The 24,587-nt window shown below is 39.9% G+C and overlaps 2 protein-coding genes across 2 annotated transcripts in view; one reads left to right on the forward strand and one right to left on the reverse strand.

The window, feature by feature from the left end:
• Window positions 1-9,156, forward strand: part of polrmt (polymerase (RNA) mitochondrial (DNA directed)) — a 54,514-nt gene extending 45,358 nt beyond the window's left edge. Inside the window, exons 17-21 of the mRNA XM_026159254.2 lie at window positions 1,198-1,296; window positions 1,646-1,718; window positions 4,320-4,411; window positions 5,422-5,495; window positions 8,306-9,156. Coding sequence (XP_026015039.1) covers window positions 1,198-1,296; window positions 1,646-1,718; window positions 4,320-4,411; window positions 5,422-5,495; window positions 8,306-8,355 — 388 coding nt within the window. The 3' untranslated portion in view covers window positions 8,356-9,156. The remainder of the gene's footprint in view (window positions 1-1,197; window positions 1,297-1,645; window positions 1,719-4,319; window positions 4,412-5,421; window positions 5,496-8,305) is intronic.
• A 6,751-nt stretch (window positions 9,157-15,907) lies between these two features.
• Window positions 15,908-24,587, reverse strand: part of hcn2b (hyperpolarization activated cyclic nucleotide-gated potassium channel 2b) — a 41,003-nt gene continuing 32,323 nt past the window's right edge. The window contains exon 8 of the mRNA XM_026159549.2: window positions 15,908-20,791. Coding sequence (XP_026015334.1) covers window positions 19,827-20,791 — 965 coding nt within the window. The 3' untranslated portion in view covers window positions 15,908-19,826. The remainder of the gene's footprint in view (window positions 20,792-24,587) is intronic.

A 24,587-nucleotide genomic window follows, 5' to 3' on the forward strand; every position in this document is an offset into this window, starting at 1 on the left:
TACAGTGTGCTGCATTAAAGTGTACCGTGTCATACCATGACATCTCCACCAAATATTCTCCCTCAAACCTCTGAACGCCCAACATTTCCCCACATATCCACACAATGTGCACACAAGGATTAGACACATGCATATAGACTGTGCACCTTATACTTTTATAGATATCTAAATATAAAAGACGCTGTTGTAAACAAAGTTTCAGTGTGTGTCATATTTGGTGAACTGCAGCAAGCTGCATGCCTCCACATTGATATAACAGCAGGATCATTGTTGCTCTCTAAAGTTAGTTTCACATTTACACACCTGAAGCAACAGCAGTCACTTCAATAATGATCCTTGACACACAGACAGCATGTGTCAACATTCAAGTTAAATAGCGTGTACTCTCTTTATCAGAAGAAAGTATAAAACAGGTTGTTTTTTTACAGTGGGAAAGTTGGTCTTTATTGATATACTGTACATTAAATTCTTGTTTACAAGAAGCTTATACTAGTATAGAATGTAAATGACTATTACACCGACCTATATTCGACCTACATGGCTACCCATGTGTACCCATTTACTTTATCAATAGTTAAGTAGTTATGTGATAAGGCCACAGTGGCTGGGACATTTGGCACTTAATATGTCAGACAGTTAAAGATGTTACAGTAGAGCTCTGGACGGACACTCTGACCCTGTGACTGTTGGAAAAAACAAGAAGGCTTGCTCCGGGTCATGCTCCTGACTTGAGTATTGCCTCCAGGCTTGGGCATGAAGGACTATTCCACGGAAAACTCCACTTTTGTCTCTGAGCTGTAGCCAGGGTCTCCGCTTACTCCACACCAGTGAAATCCTTAACGTGAAGTTTTATGCAGAGTTTGGGGTCTGCACAAATTTCCCCTGTTGCTTCGCAGATGTGTGCGTGCAAGTGATTGGAACGTATCTTCGATGAAGCAAAGCTCACATAGTTTCTGAAGTAACCTGAGGTGCACAAGGAGACACTATTGATGGGGATGGTGGAAAGATTTAAATGAGGTTTTATTTTTACAAAGACTTAAACATAAACAAAAATGATAGATTGGTAACTGTCTCACTCTGGGGAATTATGAGCACGGTTCATAATGAGGCCATTTCAAGCTTGTGTACAGGAACCATTAGAGAAAATAACTATATAAGGTATTATATGTCTGCGCTTTGTTCTCTGTCTTTTCACAGGAGACCAGACACAGTTAAACAGAAGAATGCTTTTCCACCAAACTTCATTCACTCTCTGGACTCCACACACATGATGCTGACATCTCTCCACTGCTACAGGTAACGTGTCAAAAGCCTGAAATAAAAGATTCTTTACGTTTTTTGTTGGTGTTACAGAATCATTTTTATAGAGTCAGATATTGGCACTCTCTGTATTTGCATGATCCCATAGGAGTGCAGTCTCATATTAAGTCCATTCATCATTCTGTTAATTCATTCCCTCTTTATGACACTATAATTGGCTTTGAATGAATAACTGCTGTTGACTTGCTAGGTTTCTAATAAAGTCCTGTGCACTTACCTTTTATAGACCACTGTCTACTCTTTCTTTTGTCCTTTTTCTGTGATGTAATTGCTGCACGTGACCTGTCATGATGCCTTTGTCTCCTCTCTTCTTGTCCTCTCTCAGTTCTGGTCTGACTTTTGTCTCAGTTCATGACTGTTTCTGGACGCATGCGCTCACTGTGGACACCATGAACAAGGTAATGTTTTAAAGCAGTCATTTTTTTGCTCCCGCCTGTGCAGATTACTTCATTTTTTCACAGCTGTTTCCAGCATGTTTTGATCATGTATATTCAGGGTTTTGTGCTTGCCTTCTTTTGCTGATTAATTAAAGTTAAAAAATGACACCACTGATTATGTCTTGCTTTCTTTAGTCGAAGCTGAGCAGTGTTTTTGTGTTTCTGAAATCACTGAGACCTGAGCTTCTTTTAGCATTTCTACAGCCGAAGCAGGTGATAAAAATATTTTGTGCAGCACCTATGACTAGTGCTTCAGTTTTGGGAGAACAGCTTGGTGATGCCAGTGAAACAAACTTCTTTTGTCACTGCTTTGTACATATACAGGCTGCAGGTAGCACCAGCAGACAGGCTGATGTGCTGAATAAATGACTGCCTGCCCCCGCCAGCTGAAACTCAGTCATCAGGCCCAGACTGAGACACAGCATTGAATAAAATGGATCAAATTACCATAAGGCCCCAATTTTCTGTAGATGTAGCTTCAGAGCAGTCAGGATTTTATGTCTTCACCCAGTCTCAGAGGAGTTAGAACCAATGAAGCAGTTCCCTCTCACTATATTTATTCCCTTGCATATTCTCCGTCTCATCTGTGTGAGTGTACGCCTTCCTCATTACACAGGTAATTGAACACAGCAGTAGACGGAGGGTATTAAATATCTTGGTCAACACCTAAGCACACGAAGTAGATCCTTGTTTTAATGGCAACTGATTCTTCCTTCACCTGCCAATTTCTCTGGACTGTGCATCCTATTAAAAGGGCACGGATCCTATCAGTGCTGGGTGAGGTGTGGAGTACACCTCTGATTCACTGTGAAATGCACCCACAGATAACAATAATTAAAAGTTTAAGGAAACTGATTTAAACAACATAATTGATAAAGGTAACTCATAAAGGAAAGAAACTTTAGTTCTAGCTCTTCTGATACGTTCAGACATATAAACTTTAAAAAGGTGGTGTGGATTTTTTTTTAACAAGATGTGGGGGAGAAATAGTCTGATAGTAAAACCGTATATGTTACTGTATATTTACAGTACTGTGCAAAAGTCTTGACCCACTCTTCGTTTCTTTATATATGGTGAGGAAAATTGTTACAGCACTTAATCTGCAAACATACATGCAAATACAGTTTAGAAGGCAAAAAAAAGTTTTTACAATCCTAAAAAGCTTGAAAGTCAATATTTGATATTGACTTTAATATATTTTGTTCTGATGAGGAGTTAAACCATGAACTTTCAAATCTGGATTCGTGACTCTATCAGATGTGTTATCGCTGATTTTCAGTCCAGTTCTTGTGTAATTTGGCAAACACCAGTCTTTTCTCCCCATGTCCCTTCCTTTAGAATGGCTTCTTGACAGCCTCCCTTCCCCTGAGATGATTTCAGATTAGCTTTCACTGAACATTAGAGAAGATAAATAAGCTGAAGGTCTAGGCTTGATCTAGGTTTAGGCCTGACACATGTTTTGGTTTGGTTTTTGTCCTCCACTTTGTTTTCTACTTTCTGGTTTTCTTGGATATCTTTTTAAGGATGCATGGTGCAGTGTGCTGCGATATTAGCTTTCAGCTAACTGCTCTTTGGGAATCACCATGTTGGTGCAAAAATGCAACTTTATGCTGTCATGGTTGTCAAATTGTGTTATCTTTGGAAATTTTCATAGGTTCAAGCAAAGAAATGGAAGAAGAAATGTTTTTGTGACAGGCTGCTCGTAACAAACTGGCTACATTTTTATGTGTAACAACATAACACAGGTTCGTCCCTTGAGTATTGGTGCCTTTTTTATGTTGAAATGATTCATAGGTCAGAGTTAAGGTGCAGCACACAAACAAAACAAGTTCCTCTAAAAAGGTTTCGGCACAATGACTGAACTGAAAATTAGTCCAAAGGAAAGTCAAAGACCTTTTTTTTTTTTTTTTTTTTTTTAAAGAAAATTACAGAGTTTGGCTCCTTGGCAACAAAATCTAAAGAAATGACGAGTGGCTCAAGACTTTTGCACAGTACGATATCAGCATTTACAGAAGGGTGCAAAGGTTTTAGGGTCTCTGATAAGCAGTTTGACGTGCCTGTAGAGATTCCGTGTGATATTGTGCTGGATGATCTATGATCTTCTCATGAATGACTGTTAATTAGCTATTAAATTAAGTCACCTCGAGCCAGCAAATGTGTATCATGGGGTTCTTTCAAGTTATGGAAAATAATTTGATTTTAATTAGACCTGCGTGATATCCAGACCTGCATAAATATGGAAATACTAACGCAATAATATTACAACACAGCTCATCTTTTCCTGTTATCTTCTTTAATAAATTCTTTCCACCCTACCTTCTCTTTCAGTACATTTGACAAAAATGGGTTTTGAAGCAGAAATGGAGAAAACATACAGCCAAGGCAAAGTTGTTTCAGCTCTTGGAGCTGGTCCATTTGCCAGATTTGGTTGCATCCCTTGATTTTTTTCTTCTTCTGTGCTCCATTCATTGTTCAGTTGGTCAGCAAGCCAGAGTCAAACGGTCAAACGTTTAAACCGAACTAACTCAAAGTGCACTTCTCTCTGCCTCGTCTTCCTGCCAGGTTTGTCGGGAACAGTTTGTCGCCCTGCACAGCCAGCCAATCCTTCAAGAGCTGTCCAACTTCCTGCTTTACAAATACTGCACAGGAGTCCTGTGAGTTTGCACCCACATGGAGGAGCACTTTTGACTGGGCTCATACACACAGATCCCAGGAGCGCTACTGTGGTTGCTCAGGCAGCAAAATATTTGTCATACAATATCAACATTTCAGTGAAATATTATGTAATAGCTACTAGTTCATATTTTCATACTTAGTTGCACCTATCTGCTGTCTGTCCCTCTTGTTCTTACATAACAAGCCATCATTCTCACGAGTCTGTGTTTATGCTAGATTGTATTACCTTTAATGAGATTTTTATGATATTTGTGATATGTGCCACCACAGATTGAACATTTTCAGCTACTACATGTGCACAGGTTATAAAACAGAAGCTAGACAAACATAAGAGGGCTTTATAGCCTCTAATCTCAGGGCTTTGTGTCCTTGTAAAGCACTGAGATTTTCTACAGTTTCTACATGACATTAGATACAACATGATTCTCTCTCCCCATGTCCGTCTTACTATCCTCCCCCTCAAGATGGGTTATGCTCATCATCCACTTCCACTGCACCTTCTTTGTCTCTCTTACCATTGTTACTGCCTAGTTTCACGAACACATTTTTCATTCTAGGATGTGTCAGAGAAGAGGAGATGTGGAACTACAAAGGCATTTTGGGTTTCTTTATTCATCAAAATGTTAAAGTAATTTTTTTCTAGTATCAAAAAATAACCCAGCTCACCTGTGCACAAATGTACTTTGCTGTGTAGAGTTTTTATGCAGAGTATAAAGTTGCTCTCACACTGATCTGCAGAATGACAAAACTGCACAGACAAACAGAGCGGACTTTACAGTGGTGGCAATGAGACCTTCTTCCCAGTAGTTACATTTTTAAACCAAAAAACATATTTATATATTCAATTAGTTTTATTTTTGTTAATAAGGAAGAAAGAACAGGTAACTGTGTTTGTAGGAGGGCTGAAAATCCTTTGACTTTGTATTCCTATAGAGACAAAAGCACATTTTTCTCTGAGTTAACTTTATTACTCTCCTCTTTGTGGCAGGACTGAAGCCAAGAGCAAAAAGTACCAGGAGTATAGAAGGCTGATGATGCTGCTGGCCAAAGTGCCCCAGACAGGTCAGTTTGAATGAGGCTGTGTGGCTCCCAAACACCTGGACTTGATGGAGTGTTTACAAGGACAAGGTACAGGCTGATGGGGTTTGTTCCTAATTGGGCAGAAGAGAACTTGTACAGGTATACCTTAAAGCTCTTAGCAGAAGGGCAATACTGGTGGACCGTATGAACTGGATCCATTCACAATTCTGCATTTTCCTCCTTGCTTTATAATTCTGATTAGTGTTGAATATTGTCCATACATATCAGACTTGGTCAAATAGCCTGATTTGGTCCCAGATTAGAGTATCCTACATTTTCAAAAACTAAATAACTAAAAATAATAAGTAAAAACTAATAAGCTTGTGTCATTGTGTTTCGTAACCTGCATGGCCACTTGCAGGTCCAGCTTCCTCACTTTACCTTTTGATGTAATTTGCGTTTCTATCCATTGTTCTCCTAAATGGATGTGGTGCACAGAGGCAGTCTCTCTCTCTGTCTCTCTGTCAGGTGGATGCAGGCTTTTCTGTTATGCAACCTCTTGCTCCATCTCCATTTGTACACTTATGATCTGCTTGGCACTGACAGCTGGGTTGTACCAATTGATTGCTGTTAATTGTGTCCCTCCTCTGCATAATCAGCTTATGTGGCTGAGACCGGTCAGGTGTGCACCTCGGGCGTCTGTTTTCCCGCATGTCCGCAGTTTTCATTTCAATAGAAGGCCCCACTGAATGTGGAGTATAATCTTTACTATAAAGGATCCGAAACGTATGATTATCCGGTTTCAACGTGTGTGTAATGAAGAGCATCAGTTGATGAGGTGTATTTACAACTATAAATTTAGGGTTTTAAAAAAAGGCTGGAGAGAGAACTCAATAACCTGTGAATGTTTTACCAGCTGGAGTCTGAGTTTGGGAATAACTGATTGGCCGTCTGTGAGAATAATGATGGCTGTCAGCTATTCTGTTTGTGTGCTGGACTTGGAGTTAAGAATACAATTCAATGAATCGGTTGTGGGTGCAGTGTCTTATTATCAGTCTGACAGAGCCAATAATTGAAGGAAAAACATAATAAAGACAATAAATTATTATGCATAGTTTATGGGGCAGTTTGGATGCCTGCTAAGAGGGCAGCAAGTATCCAAACATGAATGAAGGAACAAAAAACTGTATTGATATCTATGTTAGTTAGTTAGTATATTAACTTGATGTCAGCATGTTCCAGCTATAATAAGCCTTTTCACTCTTCACTTTTTGTGTCCTTTCCTCAATAATTTATACAGCAGCTCCTGCTGGTGTACCTAACTGTCAGAGAGGCAGAGCACACAAGGCTAAGCACAGAGTGCAGGACAGGACCTCATTCAGACCTAAAATTAGCATTCATGTGGTAATGGAAAATTTACTTGTGCCCTCCAATTTGAACATTAAAGTTTCACTTAAAAAACCCACTTAAAAGAATAATTTTCTCCTCTTCTTCTGTGGCATAAAGGTTGTAGTTGGTCTTTTAGAACAGTTTGCTCAGATTTAATCAATTTTGGATGAATCATAGATTATTTTTAATAATTTGGATTATGCAATGTATTATGCAGTCACTTAAAAATAATTTTAAAAAAGTATGTGATTTAAATTTGGCCAATCTGCTCTTCAGGATCATCTTGGTTGCTGACTGGAAGGAAGTGACCGCACTTGCTCTCGTCGCGTTTTCACCATGGTCTTCAAACTCCTACAGATAGCAAATATAAATGTTCTCATTCAAACAGACCCAAATTTGCAATGGTGAATCAGATTCTGGGATGCGAGTTGACTTGGTGACTCTGTTATGCTGTAACATCCTGAGGCATCAGGGGGAAGACATTTAGTGGAAACAACCTAAACTGTGGTGTGTGCCAGCATGCCACTGAGAGCATGAACAGAGCACTCTGAAAATGGGTTGTGTTTTGTGGGCACACCAACATAATGTTCACTCATTCCTCCTCCTTGACTTCATAGCACTTCCTGAAAATGAAAATCAAGTTCAAGTTTTGACACCCTAAAGCAGGGGTGGGCAATCTCAGTCCACGAGGGCCAGTGTCCCTGCAGGTTTTAGATCTCACCTTGGGTCAACACACCTGAATCACATGATTAGTTCGTTACCAGGCCTCTGGAGAACTTCAGGACATGTTGAGGAACTAATTTAGCCATTTAAATCAGCTGTGTTGGTTCGAGGACACATCTATAGCCTGCAGGGACACCGGCCCTCGTGGACTGAGATTGCCCACCCCTGCCCTAGAGGATCCAGCAGATAGTACAAAGAGGCATAATGGACCTTGAATGGAGTGAGCTAAAAATGGTACCTGTTCTAAAAACGACTCAGACTTTTACAAGAAGTTGGTCTTCATTTATATATGCTCGATCCCCCAACCTTTTGATTGCACCTAATATTTTGGTTTATTACCAAATGCTATGCTGTGATGCTAAACTTTTCCCTTATCATGCAAATATAACAGCAGCTTAACTTTAGCTAATTGTTGCTGTTTTTCATGCATTTATTTTAATTTTCAATCCAAAAGTAGCTCACAAATGTTCCTTTAATAAAGTAAACATGATAGCTCACGCTGCCTTTAATGTGTTCCCGTGGAAACTAGCTCTGTGAGAATGATTCAGTTGGAGGAGATGTCTGCACTTTTTTTAAAATAATATAAGAAATCAGTGTTACACAGCAGTTTTTTTTTTTTTTTTCCACCAAATGCAGCAATACTGCGTGGCACTTATTTGTTTTTATGTAGGTCATATAATTTGTATAACTACTGTCCAGTGACTAAATGTGTTCTGACACATTGCGTCCTGCCTCTCCAGGTGATTTTGATCTCCAGCGGGTGAAAGAATCTACTTTTTTCTTCAGCTGAGAGCTTCGTGAGAGCGAACCAGTAGAAGGAGATGAGTGGAATTGACAGAGTGCAGCAGGGAAGCTGCAGGCTCCAGGGTCCCTACCGGCTTTTCTTCCACAGACATGAGGACATTGATCCAGCCGCACCCTGCCTGCCTCCTGGTCCTCAGCCTGGCTGGAGCTGTTGGAGGCGTACACAGCGAACTCGCCTTATTAACTGACTTCTAGACTGATGGGAAAATGGTGGATTGTGGGATACTCATCCAAGTGAAAAATGAGGGAATAAGCGTTGGATGGAAATGCTAAGACTTCAATTACGGAAAAGTACCTCTGTTAGTAGACTCTACCTGGCCATATTCAGGTTTGTGTGAGTGTGGGTGGGAGTGAGTGAGTGTGTTCATTCGCTATACTGAATACAATGTGAACTGTGCCAGTCTGTTCATCACTCTAATATTTTTGCTACTCGAGCAAAAAAAATTCTACCTACTGTGTGTGTGTGTGTGTGTGCGTGTGTGTGTGTGTGTGCGTGCGCGTGTCTGCTGGTATCATGATGTAAAGATTTCCACTGAGCACTGACCTGCCTCTGCAGCCCCTACCTCTGAATGGCAGGGTGGTGTCTGAAACATTTTGTCTTCTTCAGAAGACGTTTAAAGAAGAGACATTTGAAAGATGTGTTTTACTGTAAAATGAGTGTAAAGGACACAGAAACCAAGACATGTCCGGACGTGTCGGGGTCTCTGAGATGGAGCCATAATATTCTCACCTTCTTGGAGTAACTAAACACTTGACGGTTGCAATAAAATAAACATGCTTCTTAAAATGACTCCTTACTTATTCAAAGCTTCAGTCAAACATTTGGTATTCTTAGTGTGCTTAAACAGGATGAATCGGACTGCCTGTTATTTAATCGTATCTGCATATTTCAGTGCTGCTGTTTAGACTGTTAGATGAAGGCTTCCTTTTAGATGTACCACAAAGGGTTTGCAGGCTTCACTAATCAACTCAGATCTTATTTTTCTGGGCCAGTGCCACATGTAGAAATAAAAATAGCAGAAGTGCTATCTGATCATTGCTGGAAACGTTACAGCAGTTTCAGACAAAAGGTGCCATTGATGTTCAAAGGCAAATGTAGGCTCAGCCAAACAAAGCTGGCTGAGTGGCAGTGTAATGAAATGGAAATGATCTTTGAGGGGGCATAAGTAGTGTGTGCTGATTGCACTGCAGGTTTTTGGGGATGACAATTAATGCTGAGTACTATAAGAAAAGTTAGTTAAACATTTGTCTTTTAAATATATGTGTGAATTTGTGTGAATGGGTGAATGACTGAATGTAGTGTAAAGCGCTTTGGGGTCCTTAGGGACTAAGTAAAGCACTATACAAATACAGGCCATTTACCATATTATTAGAAATTATTCTCAAACTGGTGGGTGCAGAGCCACTGTAGGTGAGGTGTATCAAATAATCAGTAAAACTAAGCTGAATATGATTTTTCAGGGCAAATATGAGTTTGATGGTTGTATGTGCTAAACCTCATTTACTAAAATTCATAAAAGGTTTGAAAACCCCTGGTATGACCAGGGCAAAAAAAGGCTTTCATTTTGAGAAATGAGCATGTTTGCTGTCTTGTAAATGGCATTAAGGTAAGCTAACCTGGTGCAGTTAGTTTTTTTTTTAATTTTTTTTATAGCCAGCACATCTACAGTACTGTGCAAAAGTGTTGAGCCACACCTCAGATCTTTAGATTTTGCATCCAAGGCACCAGACTTTCTGTAACTTTTTAAAGTGCTCTGAGAAAAACTTCAGGGTCTTTAAAAGTTTTACTTTGGACACTGGTTGCTTTTTAACTTATTTTCAGTCCAGTCCTTAAGTTACTTAAGTAAGAGTAATTTGAATGTTATTTCTATAGCACCTTTCAAGATAAATGTCAGAAAGTGCTTCTCAGCAAAATACCAGAACAGAAAATTGAGTTAAGCTCTCAGATCTGATGCTCAGATGTAGAGAGTTCCAGAGTCTGACTGTTGTAAACGCTCGGTTTTCTTTTTGTTTTAGTTATGATTCACAATCAGTAGACCCTGATCACATCACCTCAGAGAAAATTTAGGGACGTAAGGATGTAAAAGTTCACTGTTGTAAGCTGGTGCTTGTCCATGAGGAGCACTGAAAGTCAAAACTTAACATCAATGACTCATTCAAGCATAAAAACACCCCAAACTCAAAGAATAAAGCAGTGTAATCTGGCAATTTACCAGTTGTAAAATGGATCCTTGGGTGCTGTTACTAGTAGTTTCTCACAAAAACACATCACTAATTCTCATTTATTTAGTTCAACCTATGAGAAATGCCAAAATTAACAGTTTGGCAGGTATAGAATCGTATTTTGGGTGATTCCCAAAGAGCTATTAGATGAAAACTTGGCATATCTCAGCACGTTGTGCATTGTGTCCTTAAAAAAAAAGAGTAAACTGGACAATGTTAGTTTTTCACACCTTAAATTTCATTTTGTCTGTCTACAGCAAATGAACAGTATCTGAAAGTCATGTCTTTCAGAAATAGGAAAGAATGTCAGCAAAGACCTGACACAGAAGCTGAGAGATCCATCTGGACGTGCAGCTGATCCATCTACTGTTCACTGAAGCCTCATCAACAGGATTCAGTCACAGTGCAAGAGTGGCTGTCAAGAAGTCATTCTTAAGGAAGAGAAATTGGGGGGAAAAGGCTGAGCTATGCCAAAGAACTGGACTGAAAGTCAGCGACAACACGTCTGTCAGAGTATAAGAAGGCAAGGACAGATGCACAACAGTGAGTGCCGCAGTGATCTGTAAAACAATGTGGCTGCTCTGTCGTGGTTTTGGCATTTCACTCAGTGGCGTTAGAGAACTCGTCAGAATTGATGGTCATACAAAATGTTGGCTTTCAAGCTTGTACAAACTTAACTTATGCTCAGCATTTCCAAGCATTTTTGCACACGTATTCAATGAACTGCTTCAAGACTTTTACACAATTCTGTGATTCTGATTTAACTGTCATGTTTTTTATTGATTAATAAAGAAAGCTATGATTTTGACTTTAATCTTAACCTGATGCACACCAAGCAAAGGTCTCTATTCAGCAGACAATAGCCCAGAGCTGCCTCTCCTTTCCTTTGATTTTTTTTTTTTTTTTCCCAACTGGGCTTCAAGGACGGAGCTCTCTCCTGTAAAGTGCTCTTAGGATCACACATACTTAATACGTATCATGTTTCACAACACGACTGCCTGACAAAAAGTGTTACTTGACCTCAGCTTTGCACCAAGGAGTGGTCATGAATGAGCGCCGCATACCAGATGCCTGCGTGGGATGTCTGACTATAGTATAAGCTTTAAAAGTATTACTCTACAACACTAAAAATGGTGGAACCTGTTAGCAGGTTACTGTAGAGGGGGGGAGGTCAAGGAACAGACATCTGTTTTTGTTGGGAGGAGGTGTGCTGTTTGCCAGAACTGTGGATGACTTTGGCTAAGGGAGTGCACAGGATATTGAAGATGATATTACAGCTGACGTGTGGCTTGATGGGCCTGTCGTGTTGTCTCTGAGGTGATTCCCTGGATGTTTGCTGTTAGATCCTTTGAGCTTCGCTGGTCAAACCTGCACTAATGGAGCAAGGCTTGAAGCAAGAAATAGTCAGGTAGCTTCCATTACAAGCCTGCATAAGAGAATATATGTATTACGAGCAGATGTTGGGGCAGATGTTTGACAAACCCTTCACGTGAAGGCCTCTCTAGAGAGATTAAAAGGTAGAGCATAATCTTCAAGATTGCACATATGTTCTTTTAATGTACATGAAACAAGATTCTTTAAGCGCCTTATTTTATAGTCACTTTTTAATAATCAAACCTCCGCTAGCAAGTCTCAGAACCTCCATCTAATACAAATCTGGTTTGTTATAATGCTTTAACCAGATGCTGGATGCTTATTTCATTCATTTACATAAAGGTGTAAATCACTGTATTCTGTTTTTAATTATATTTTAGGCAGTTTCACAAATGTTATGGAAACGGGAAGGGTATTTGTGAATGTAAGGAGTCGCTGAGGTCTGCTTTCTGTTGGCAATCCAGCTACAGTAGATTAGAGTTAAGTGGGGACTCTAAATTGGTGATAAGTGTGAAAGTGACTGGCTACATTAGAGCTGTGATAAAGTGAGGGCATATGTGGGGTGTTCCCCTGTCTCACACTCTAAGCATTCTGGCATAGTCTCTAACCCACCATGGCCAGAAATAGAATTAAGATATATGCATAGAAGCAATAATACATTAATTATTCAAAAAATCTTAAATCCAAAAACTTCGAATATTTATCACGGCCTACCTTGAATGTACTGTATGTCACTGAATGTAGAAGCACCATCAGACATCAGTGGAGGGCTTTTACTAAGCTCTTTATTCTAGCTGCAGCATCATCAGAGAGGAGACACCACAGAAGTGTTGGTCGCTATCTGTGAGACATGCCAGAACTGGTAGTCACTCTTCGATAGCCGCACCACTCACTTTTGCCGAGAGGACTTTGATTTCCTTGCCAGGCTCCTGGGCTCTCCTCGTCTATCTCCCAGCACTCAGCAGCACTGGCAGGGGAGCACACTGTACAGACAACCCTTGTGGGAGCAAACAGGGTCGTAACTCTATGATAGCAGGGGAGAGGAAGCAGAAGGCACTGCAGGGACGGGGGCTGGGTGCTCTGGTGTTTAGAAGACGGGTGGTACAGTGTTGGCAAGTGTGTGTCAGGTATATTAGTATTAGTTGGTCTGACCTTTAGTCTGGCTGACTGGCGCTGATGCATGATTAACAAACATCAATTTTCCTTTAAATTTCAGATGGAAAGAAGTAAACCCTCCGAGGCTTCTTTAATCATCTGCATGTCAACCTCTAAGTGGCAAACTCACACAATAAGTGTGAAGTCTATTCAATTCCCCCTTTGGAGACCATCTGTCTCAACACTGCAGGGAAAACTGTGGCTTTTGAAATGGCACTCCAAAAATGTCTGAGCAAGGACGTCAAGAAGTGGAAACTTTTGTGATTTCTGTGCTTGAGAGTTTTTGAAGGTTTTCAAAATGGTTTAGATTACTCATTTAGAATTTTAGAATATTTTGTCTGCAAAAAAATATGAAAAAGTAAGACACAAATTCATTATTTTATTTACATACTTACTTTAAACAACTGAATATTTTATGATTCTTCAGTTTGATCACATACAACTCTTCTGTGCCCACTAATCATACAATTTGACTTAAATATATTTCCACCTTCCATGTGCTGGATGTCTGTTGCAGCTGACTTTGCATTTTTGGCCTTGCTCCCTGCTGTTTTTATGGAGCGCTGTGTGTAAAAATTCATCCTGCAGCAAAAACAAAACGAGGCATATTGGCATACTGATGATACAATCACATTGAAAATGTATCAGTGAATCACATGGCACAAACTCAGTGTGTTTAATCATATAGACATGGATTGGATAATGTGCTGCAGTTCAAAGTGAGCAACAGAATGATGAAGAAAGGTGCTTTATGAGACTTATTTGGATAATATTGGCTTGTTGATGCCAGATTTCAGAAGAAAAAGGTCAAACTGCTTCATAAGAAGTAAAAAATAACTCAAGTGCCCACTACAACCAAAGTATGTAGAAGAGCATACCTGAACAAACAACACATCAAACTCTGAAGCTGATGGGCCACAGCAGCAGAAGACTACACTGTGCAGCACTCCTGTTAGTATAATTCACCATGTCCCAGAGCTCATCTCAAACTGGTTTCTTTAACCTGACAGTAGGTTCATTGTACTCAAATGGTCTATAAAGTCACAGGATCTCAATCCAATACAGCGTTTTGGGGTGTGGTGGGACAGCAGATTCACATCATTGACTTGTTGCTCACAAATCTGCAGCAACTGTGTGATGCTAGTTCGTCAATATGGACCAAAATCACTGAGGAATGTTGTGAACACCTGTGCATGAAGAATGAAAGCAGTTCTGAAAGAAAAAGGGGTGCAGCCTCAGCAAAGTCTACCAAATACAGTAGCCAGTGAGTGTATACCATAGCTTGGATTTAGGTACCATAGCATAAAGTAATGATACTATATAATGTTCTATAATTTTGGTTGTTGGAGGCTTGGGTAATTTTTTTGGTGGTGATGGGGAAATCATTTTGTGTTAGTATCTTGTCCAAGTACGTTTGCCAGTGATTACTTACATTACACGCTCCCTTGATCCTTTGCAACCTTTAGCTCGTGGAACCAAGAATGCACACAACTGAGACTTCAACTCTAATTGACATTGACCTGTTAACATTATTGTTGTCTATGATTAATTACAATAATTACATTGCATAATGAGACTTGTTATTCCTGTCCCAGGTGTTTATCTAGATCAGAGACTTGCAGGGAAAGGTCACGTAGAACAGCTGGGTAAGCTTTCCTTACCAACTGCTTAAGTCCCTCTTAGGAGATCCCCACACGAGCTGTGAGAGCATTTATATTAAACACAGTCTTCTAATGTATATTTGTATCAGAAACACATTTGTAGTTCAGTGGAAGTCAAACACTGTAGATGGAAAAACAATATATTAGACAGGTAGCATTTATTGATGTTAATGAATCTGCCTTTTAATCGAGACTACCAAAGGGGAGCACACCTCAGCACAAGCATTGTGTGGAATAAATCCTTCATGCTGAATGATATCTTGCATAATTAAATAAATATTTGCACAAGTAAATGAGCCTCTTCCAGCCCATGGTCAAAACGCTCAGAATGCCACCAAAACCACAAGTAAGCTGAAGTCTAATATTCACTATATGACTGAGCAAAAGATTTTTGATGATCGCTTTCTGTTTTCTAGAAGGTTTTCTGCTAAATCAGCTAGAAAAGCAGAATAAGATGGATATTAAATCTGTTAAAACACCCCTATATGTAGGTGATAACCTTTATTTGAATTGTAAATAATAACTTTACTTTCAACGTAAAGTTTTTGTTACAGGATCTTCTAGACAGATTTCTTGGTAAAAACGTTAAGATCCCTGTACATGCGAGATGCGTCTGTGGTAATTTGGTACATGCCTACTTCCACATACAACCTGGATTCATCATGAATTTTTCAGACCAACATGTAGCCAGTAAGGTAGGTGGAAGTGCAGCAGGAATCAATAACCCCAAGGTTCATGTAAATTATTGATACTTCCCAAATGCTCAGAAGGAAAGGACTAGGTTGAGTGGCGCAAAAAGGACTAATAAACATCACATTTCTGAAGAGAAATCTTAACCAGTTGTGTTTTTAAAATAAAAGCTACAGAGAGAGAGAAACTAGAGAAAGGCGTTTAAATTTGCAGAAAAACTATTGCAGTGTTTTAGATGTAAAAATCAATAACAGCTCTGATAAATGAAAAAATACCTTCAAGACCTACAGCGAGCAGAGACAATCATCTGCTTTTACTGTATTAAGAAGCTCTGAATCTATTATAACGCAAAATTATTGACTCTTTGCATGTTTGTGCTTTTCTAACATGCTAATCTAAAATAAATAACCTAAACATGAGGCAGTGGAATCATACTGTAGTCAAATACAATTTATTGGTTTAACTCTGTAGTGGGATATATGTAACAGTGACGTTTGCATTCTGAGGAGCTCGCATTTTTACAGCCACACACAAAGAATATAGTATATGTATGTGGAAACTACCATATTTGCTAGGCACTAGGTATGCACAGTACATGTTAGGACACATGACAACTGCAGAGTGGCTCAATAAAAGAAATTCAGGTCCCTGACTCAGAAACGCCTGCACTGCACTGTTGATTTTTCTTAAAGTGACGGCTGGAGATTGTCGGCTTGCTTCGAGGGAGTTTCCCAGAAAAGAGGTTGTCTACATTTGTCTGTAGATTTAAGGTATTGATTGGCTGTAAGTATTGGCTTTGTACCGAGTCACTGTAATATGGAAGGTTGTTAGACTCACAAGTCAGGGATCTGACAACAAGGAAAGAAATAATAAATAGAAATCGAATCATGTCACACCAAATCCCATAAAACACAGAAACAGCCAGTATAAAATTTGCATCATATATTTTTACCTTCTAGTTGCTTATTGGTCAGTAAGAGTGAAATAATCCAAACTCGTTCGCATAATTGTACATCTATGATAATGTCGATGACACAAAATCATATCGTCGCTCGGTTGTTATGAACAGCCCTTGTATGTAAACATTTTAAACACCCTGAATCCCCACGCATTCCTCCTATTGATGACCTCAGAGAAATAAAAACTGGAATGGTAGATACTGTAGTTTAGCGTCAGAGCAGCACTGAAGCTAAGAAAAACGAGGCTCTATGAAGAAAGCACAAAAAGAAGCAAATACAGATGCTTCTGTTGCCGTTTCCACTGCCGTGTCTGAGCGTGCATGTGTGTGTAAGCACAGCTGACTTACCAAAGCCTTGAGCGTGTACTGAAAAAACCGAACAGCTGAGTTTTTGTAACATTTACATAACACTAAATATGTTTGTAAAGTTGCAGAAGAAGAAAAAGTGCATTTACAGGATTGAGGGGAGCACGCTATTGACTCATCAGGGGAAAAAATAACCCCAAAATGCGCTGGTAAAAGAACCAGGCTTTGCAAGTTGACTGGGGTGTGACATTACAAAACTAACTTAAAACGCAAACAGTAGAAGAAACCATGCAGACCTCACAGCAACTGGCACGTGAGTATATACAAACTCTGTGTGGTAACTGTAGAAAAACAAGCGATGCATCCTCTGTAATACAAACAGCTTTTCTCTCCTTTAATTATTATTTTCAAGTAATATCAGTTCATACCAGATGATAATATGCATTCTGTCAGAGATTACAAAGAGATTCTTTTTTTCAAACATTTTCTTCATCTGTTTTTTTTTTATTTTTATAGCAGATCTACATTTACAGTAAACTAAGTTACATTAATTAATAGTCTGGTTTACATGATGCACACTATGTTTACACATAGAAATACCATGTCTGTCAAGTTAGTTTGAGTGGACAGTAAGCGCGGTTTAAACGTATCTGTTTTCAAAGACAGATGTTCAACAAATTCTCAGTAAAGTTTGGGAGCGCAGTCTAAAATATGAAATATTGCATCTTCGTTAACACCTCAAGGGCAGAACATCTTCTGCATACAGTGGTCATTCACTCCATTTCAAACAGTTATTGCTTCATGTGATAAACATCACTTTCAGACAATAGGACTGAATGAGTGTTGTCTGATTTTTATGCTAAATCACTGTGAGGTTTGCATACAAAAGAATTGCAATCGTTGGAACTTTGGTTTCACTATTTCCACACTTAATTAAAACATGGGGTTTATTTATAATTATTAAAACTGAGCTAGTAATATCTTGTGATATGAGTAAAGGTATTGACTCAGTCTGGTTTACTCTCTTTCTCTGTTACCCCATCATCCTTTACTGTGTGCTTTCCACTAGAGTAAAAATATCTAGAAACTAATTTAGTCACAAATGCATTTCCTGTCCTAACAGAGTGCCTCCAGGAAACAATGTGAAGTTCAGCAAAATACCATTCTCATAACAAGCCTCTATTAATTATTTTGGAGTAGCTAAATAGGTTCCACAGGGCATAATTTGGGGATAAAACAAAAGCACAACAGACCTCAAAAACACGATACAAAAATACTTATAAACCTTCAACTTTGTCCCATTCAGAACTCTCAAGGTGGATAACAACGCCTGAACTGAAACTAAACAAAATGAAAATGCAAAATGATCATAGGAGAGGAACTCATTATTGGCACTGTATAATGAAATCCAATTGAACGAGAACAATAACAGTCCAAACAGACCCGGGGGATTCCAATTTCCACACTCATTACCCAGTAATGGTTCAGGCATTAGTGAGATGAGGTGAATAGAATAGCAGGTCCAGGAGAAAAGGTTCCCTTCCTAATGCTTTTGGACACAAATTGCCAGTATTCCATGACCTCTTATTGAAGCCTTAATGACAGAGGCACACTGCAATATACATCCTGCAAAGTATCGGCACGGTCCTTGGCTGTGGACCAAAACCGTAGCATCAGCAGCGGCATTGAGCTTCGCGGGAGTTTCATTATGAATTGACTTTGGCGTAGTGACACATGGCCCAAACTGCAACTAAAGAAAAGTGAGATTAGGGGTTAGGAAAAGAATGAATTTACATTTTGATGAGGGAATTTACATTTTAACTATAAAATTTATTTTACTTGGCTGGCAGTGAATTACAATTTGTAAGGTTAAACAGAACATTTTCACAATTGTGGGATATTACCACTTACATGACTTTAGTCCATAAACCTGCACTCCAGGGGATGATGTGTGTGTTCGTCAAGCTCAGGTCCTCCATCAGAGGCCATATATATGTAATTAAAAGGAATTATATATTTACACGTCTTTATGATCTACTTAAAGCCGCATGAATCAGTTTGTAGCTACTTGAGGGCAAAAGTCTGACGTCACTTACCTTAGAAAGTTGCTCACATGAGCAGTATTACACTACATATTATTGCATCACAGTTCTTTTTTACTGGGATGCTGGTTAACTCTGTTTTGGTCTCAACAAGGTCATTAAAACATTATTCAACAGCTTGTTGCTGAATTTGTCTCTGTTGTTGCTGCTGTGCAGGTCATTTCAATATTAATCATTTGCTGGAAAAAGACTGAACAGTACAACAAACTTGCAGGTGTTAAAAAAACACCTGATTAGAGTCAGTGCTAATTTAAAGTATAGTGATTAATGCAGCTTTAAATAAAACAAACAGGCAGACATATACTGTAGAAATCAGTGGCTTGGCTTGAAGAAACAATACAATCGTAATTTCAGCATTGAGGATATTAACTGTCTGTGATCTGGGACTTATTTATCTGAGTTAAGGGCTATCAGATCTTATTAGTCTGATTTTAAAAAGTCAAAGTAGACTGCTTTTAGACTGTATACTTTGAAATATCATCATTAATATTGTGTAGTCTTGTTCTTATAAATTTGGCCTTTTGCAGCCAACCTACTGAGAAAATCTGCTCAAATATAGCAATAAGATCCCACTAAAGTGCCAACTTCTGATACTTTAAGCACATCCCTGAATCTCTTTAACTCTCATCCAACCCCAAGTTTGCATAAAATGAGGTGAAGGAAGTGGTAGTGAAGCAAATCTCCCATGTGTTGTGGATTATGTTGTGAATTAAAAACACTACTGTACCATTACCAATCTGTGCAACTAGTACTTCTGTGAGTAGAAACATCTGAGTGCTGCAATTTTAAAAGTCACCATACTGACTTTATTATATTAGAACGGTCGCCTATCAGATCCTCCCTGCTGCATCTCATTCGACATTCATACGATCGGATAGTCAAACTGGAATAAAGAGAAGAGGAACTGTAGGAGAGATAACAGAAATCTCCCCATGTTCCTGTAGTCAAGATCCTTGTTGAGTCACTCTCCAAGTGTTTTTAATCAGGTTCACAAGTTTGAGGATAGCCTGGATTTGACTTTGATGTGGTCTGTCTCAGGAAGGCTCACTAAAGAGTCCTTCTTGGGGAGTCCCGATTCTCCCAGACCAGTTCCCACTCCTCCTACTGCTACCCCTGCAACAGGTGCAAAACCATGAACAGAACCAGGGAGGGATGCTACAGGAAAGGCCCCAACAGACATCTGGTGTGGGAGAACCACCCTGTGTGGTATGCCGCTCCGGATGCCTGTGTGACCCAGTGGGGTGTGAGGGGGCTCGATGGAAGTAGAAGAGACTCGTGTAGATTGGGGTGGACTAGGGACAGCTGGTTGTCCCATCTCGTGAGGCAGTGAAGGCTGAGAAGCTGACAGTGCCCTGGCATCTTGGCTCAGACTTCCCATTTGCAAAGAATGGGTGCTCTTATGTGTGCTGGGCCTGTGCATGGGGCTGGCTATGTGCTGCTGGACTAGAGAAAGCTGTGAGCCTGAGGTGGGACCAGCCAGGGCACTGGATCCATACTGGAATGATCGCCCACCGACTGCTAGTGGGCTTTGGACAGGGGGGCTGGACAGGACCGGAGGAAAGGCACCAGAAACAAGGAGTTGAGACTGAAGTGGAGAGGCTGAGACAGGGCTCGATACACTTTGCATCACCTGAAATCTCCTCATCATCCTGGGAGACTGCAGGTTACCCAATCCCACAGAGTTTCCTTGCATCGGGGCACAAAAATTCATGGCTACAGCCTGCTGGAGAGTGGCAACTGCTGAATTGTGGGCAGAGGAACTTGGAGGCGTAAAGATCCCACCGGTCAGTGGAGGCGTCATGGACATGGCCCGTGGGCGTGGCAGATCCACCTGTTGAACCATCTCCCGATCATATTTAACTATCTCCTGGATCATCTCGTTCTCACGATTGTTGAAAACACCTGAGTTGAGATCATGCTGAACTTTGTGCATCAGGATCGAGTTCTTCTTGCCTGTAAAGACATGGAAAAAGGAAGAAGTGTTGCTATAGCAAACAGAAACAATGCAAAAAATTAAAGCAAAAACAAAACAGACTTTAATGCTATATTTCCATACCTTACAATTTGTTAATAATATGCTAAACAGAAAAAAGCTTAATTTACACATATATACTGATATAAACAAATATACTGCCTGTATCCATTTTTTGCAAACAAGCAATCCAAGACTGATGGACACGCAGACACAGAAACACCCTCTGCCTACTGTAGGGTAATGCAGAGGTGCAGGCAACCATTATTTCTGCAGTGACCTCAGTGCATATGATGTAAGAGGGAGCATTTCACTGACAATATATTAGCCCTACAGGAGAAAACACTATTTACTTCAACGTATTTCTAACGTATATGTGCAGCTAATTGACGGCTATTGCAACTGCTAATTTAACAGGTTATCAGTAAACAGCACCAACTGATGCCTTTATTGCTAAATTTGATGATCGCAAGCATCATAAACTGCAAACGAGAGATTAGTGAAACCATCTGAGGAAAAGGTCTGTGTCCCAGTTTATATGGCATGGGGAGTCTCGCCTTGTGTTTGCTGGCAGATGCTAACAGACCACATCCAAATCAGGAAGCCAACCTCTGATTTTTATGTGAAAAAAAAGAGAGAACCTGAGCTGCCAGCAAAGCACTGAATCCAGCCTTGCCAGCTCAAAGCACAGCTGGATCCAATGCTGGATGAGTGGCCCCAATTTCAGAAGCAGTTGCACAGCCGACTTGAGGCTTTTCCCCATCATCATCTCAGCTGTGAGTGCGGTGGCCAAAAACACGCACTTGAACAAGTGATGTGTGATCTATTTTCTTAGCAGAAGCATACACTTGGTGAAGTAAAAAAACAGTCACGTGATGAATCCGACACTAAAAACTGCAATTTGTCCAAGGAAAGAAAAATACAGTATATGCACTCTGATCTACAGTAACATGGAATGCACAGGGCATGAATCAATGAGTTAGAAACCATCCCAGCATGCACCAGTTCATTCCTTAATTCAGTTGTGTGTTATAAATTCATGTGGTGGTCATAATGCTTTAAAATATCAAGCTGGTTTATGTGATCTCAGACTGTAAATGACTCACAGAAATGCACTGCTTCTTATAGCAAAACCTCTTGAAAGCACTCAAAAGTAAAACAGTAAACCAGCTGGGATTATAAAGGCAGATTTGTACGAGGCATTATGATGTATGCCACTGAGGAGTGAACTGCAGAAGCCCACTTAGTCCTGAAAAAACTGTCTGCACAGATAAAACTAAGACAGAGTAATTCAGGTGAAAGCAGGTGTGCATTTCAGCTGAGGGCCATCCTGGGTCACAGTAGTACTGCAGAGAAGAGAATAATGGGATCGCACAAGTTCAAACCCACTGCTGTCAGGCAAGTAAGATGACTGTGTTAGAGACTATTGTGTATGATACCTGCTGAGTGCCTTCCCTCTGATGTGAGGCCCAGATAGGCTGATAGTCAGTAAACAGGCTCTCTCTCTCTAACACTAACACCTATTCACTCTAACCAGTGGCTTACATGTGAGGAGAAGGCAACTAACGGTGAGATCAGGTGAACAAATCCTCAATATGTCAGATTTTAAGGAGAAAAGTAGAAGGTTCATTGCAGGTGAGCATTAGATACTGTTTAAAACAGGAGGCAATGAAGTATGAGAAAAAAAGATGGACACTGTGATGTGTTGCTGCAGGGATTGGACATGTTGAGACCAAAGACAAGATGTTGGCAGCCTTCCTAGCAAAATCCAGATGACCCAACATCTGTTGTGCCCTGGTAACAAAAAGGGACTCACAGCAGAGCACAGCATGTAGAGAGGTTTGTGTGTTCATATGGAAACTGTAGTATTGTCAGCTCGATTCACCAGTGCGGATGGCAGCCTGGAAAGCTGACTTCAGAGCTAGGTTATTTGTAAGTGCAAAGCCTGAGATCTACTGTACATCACAAACAAAGATTATTATTCTACCACAACCAGCTGCTAAGCCAGAAGGAGAACATGAGGGGAAGGCTGATGATGATTTGGTGACTTGTGCTTCACCAGCATGATACATTTGCTGCATGTGTGGAATAAAAACACTCACAGCTTGGGAGTTTAATAGTGGAATTACAGTGTGATTATGAAAATCTGCACTAGAGTGTGCAAACACATCTATACAGGTTGATCATATTTAAACGTCAGCAGTTTTGCTTGATTCTGTGTATCAAGCAAGATTTTCCCACAGATGGGATTCTCCTGATAATGCCAACAATCAGAAAAGGGGGACACGCTGTAACATGTGTGGCCCTGGAAATGTATGATTCAATTTAGCTTTTATATAGACACACAAAAAATCAGAAGGCTTGGAGAAAATTAATCAAAAGTGTGGGTGTTCCTGGTAAGTACTGTTGCTTCATTCCAGCTCTGTGTTGAACTCCTCCTCCTCCCACTGACTTTTATGGGGATTTTATCTGCTGATAACACAGAGCTACTCTCTGAGGTGTTTGGAGGCTTGGAAAGAGGAGACAAAGGAATGCATATTTGTTGGCTTGCATCCTTGGAAATTCTCTTAGGGAAAACAGCAGTTGGAGAACTCGGCATCACACAAAATTATTGTATCAGTGTGCAATGAATGTGCGATCTAGCTGCCTTTGAAATGGTTGCATTGAAGGGGATCAGGTCTGCATCTACTCGCAATCCTATTGCGATCTTCAAAGCTACTTTGGTGCATCGAGACTGGCAATAAAACAGCAATAAGACCGAGTCAGTCTGCTATCAGTTTGTGATTGAATGACATCAAACAGATGAACAGGTTGAACTGTGATAAACTGGCAGATTGACAGAAAACTGACATTAAAGGTACATTTACATCAACTACTTACATTCCAGTCAGAACCTCATAGATCGTAGAATTCCTCCACAGACAGTAATGTACTTATTCTAAGACAGCAATTTAAGTGCAACATTACATTGGAAAAAGACCCATAGAAGAGTTGTGTATTCCACAGTACTTGTAATCAGTTGCCAAATCAAAAAAAAATTCAATGGATTCACCAGGGAACCACCAATTTGTCTAAGTCACAAGGAGGTTGCTACCATGTTTTTTCTCTAGTGTGACTGAGCCATTGAGAGATGGAATTTCTCATAGATATGGTGGTGTTTCTTGTCATACATCCTCCTTGGGTGCTTGTAAACTGGCCATGCTGTAATGCCAGGCTCTGCTCATCAAATGTGCATCATAAATAGCAGCGATGGATGACAATAAAAAGAGGAAAAGGCATACAACCATCTGATTGCATCCTCTAAAGTGCAAACTTGGTTGGGGATTATCATGCTTTTGAAGAAGTTGGCACTGCAAGTTGGACCACCCTCATCTGCAGAATTCAGAGATAAAGCACGGATAATACGTCACTGTTTCCACAGCAATACCATTGCCAAGTAACACCTAGAGTTTCTTTTACTAGCCATTGATTAGTAGAGAATAATGACACATACAAAGAAGGTCACACAAGTGTCTCTATGGCCTCCATTAATGGCCTACACAGGTCAAACACTGTTGTCATTAAAATGCACGGATGGCTGAATCAGCATTCCTCATTCAAACTTCTAGTCATAAATGCCCGCACAGAAAACAATACATAACTACTGAAGACAATTAAGCTTAAAGATTTATTTAATCATGAAAGCTATTTAACCAACAAAGCATGTCTTTTTTATTTAGTCTCTTATGTTCTTAAGGCACCTTTTTATAGATCTCTGTGTCTTTGATCCACTTGTTT

This window comes from Astatotilapia calliptera, chromosome 23 (genome assembly GCF_964374335.1).
Source record: "Astatotilapia calliptera chromosome 23, fAstCal68.1, whole genome shotgun sequence".
NCBI classification, from domain to species: Eukaryota; Metazoa; Chordata; class Actinopteri; order Cichliformes; family Cichlidae; genus Astatotilapia; species Astatotilapia calliptera.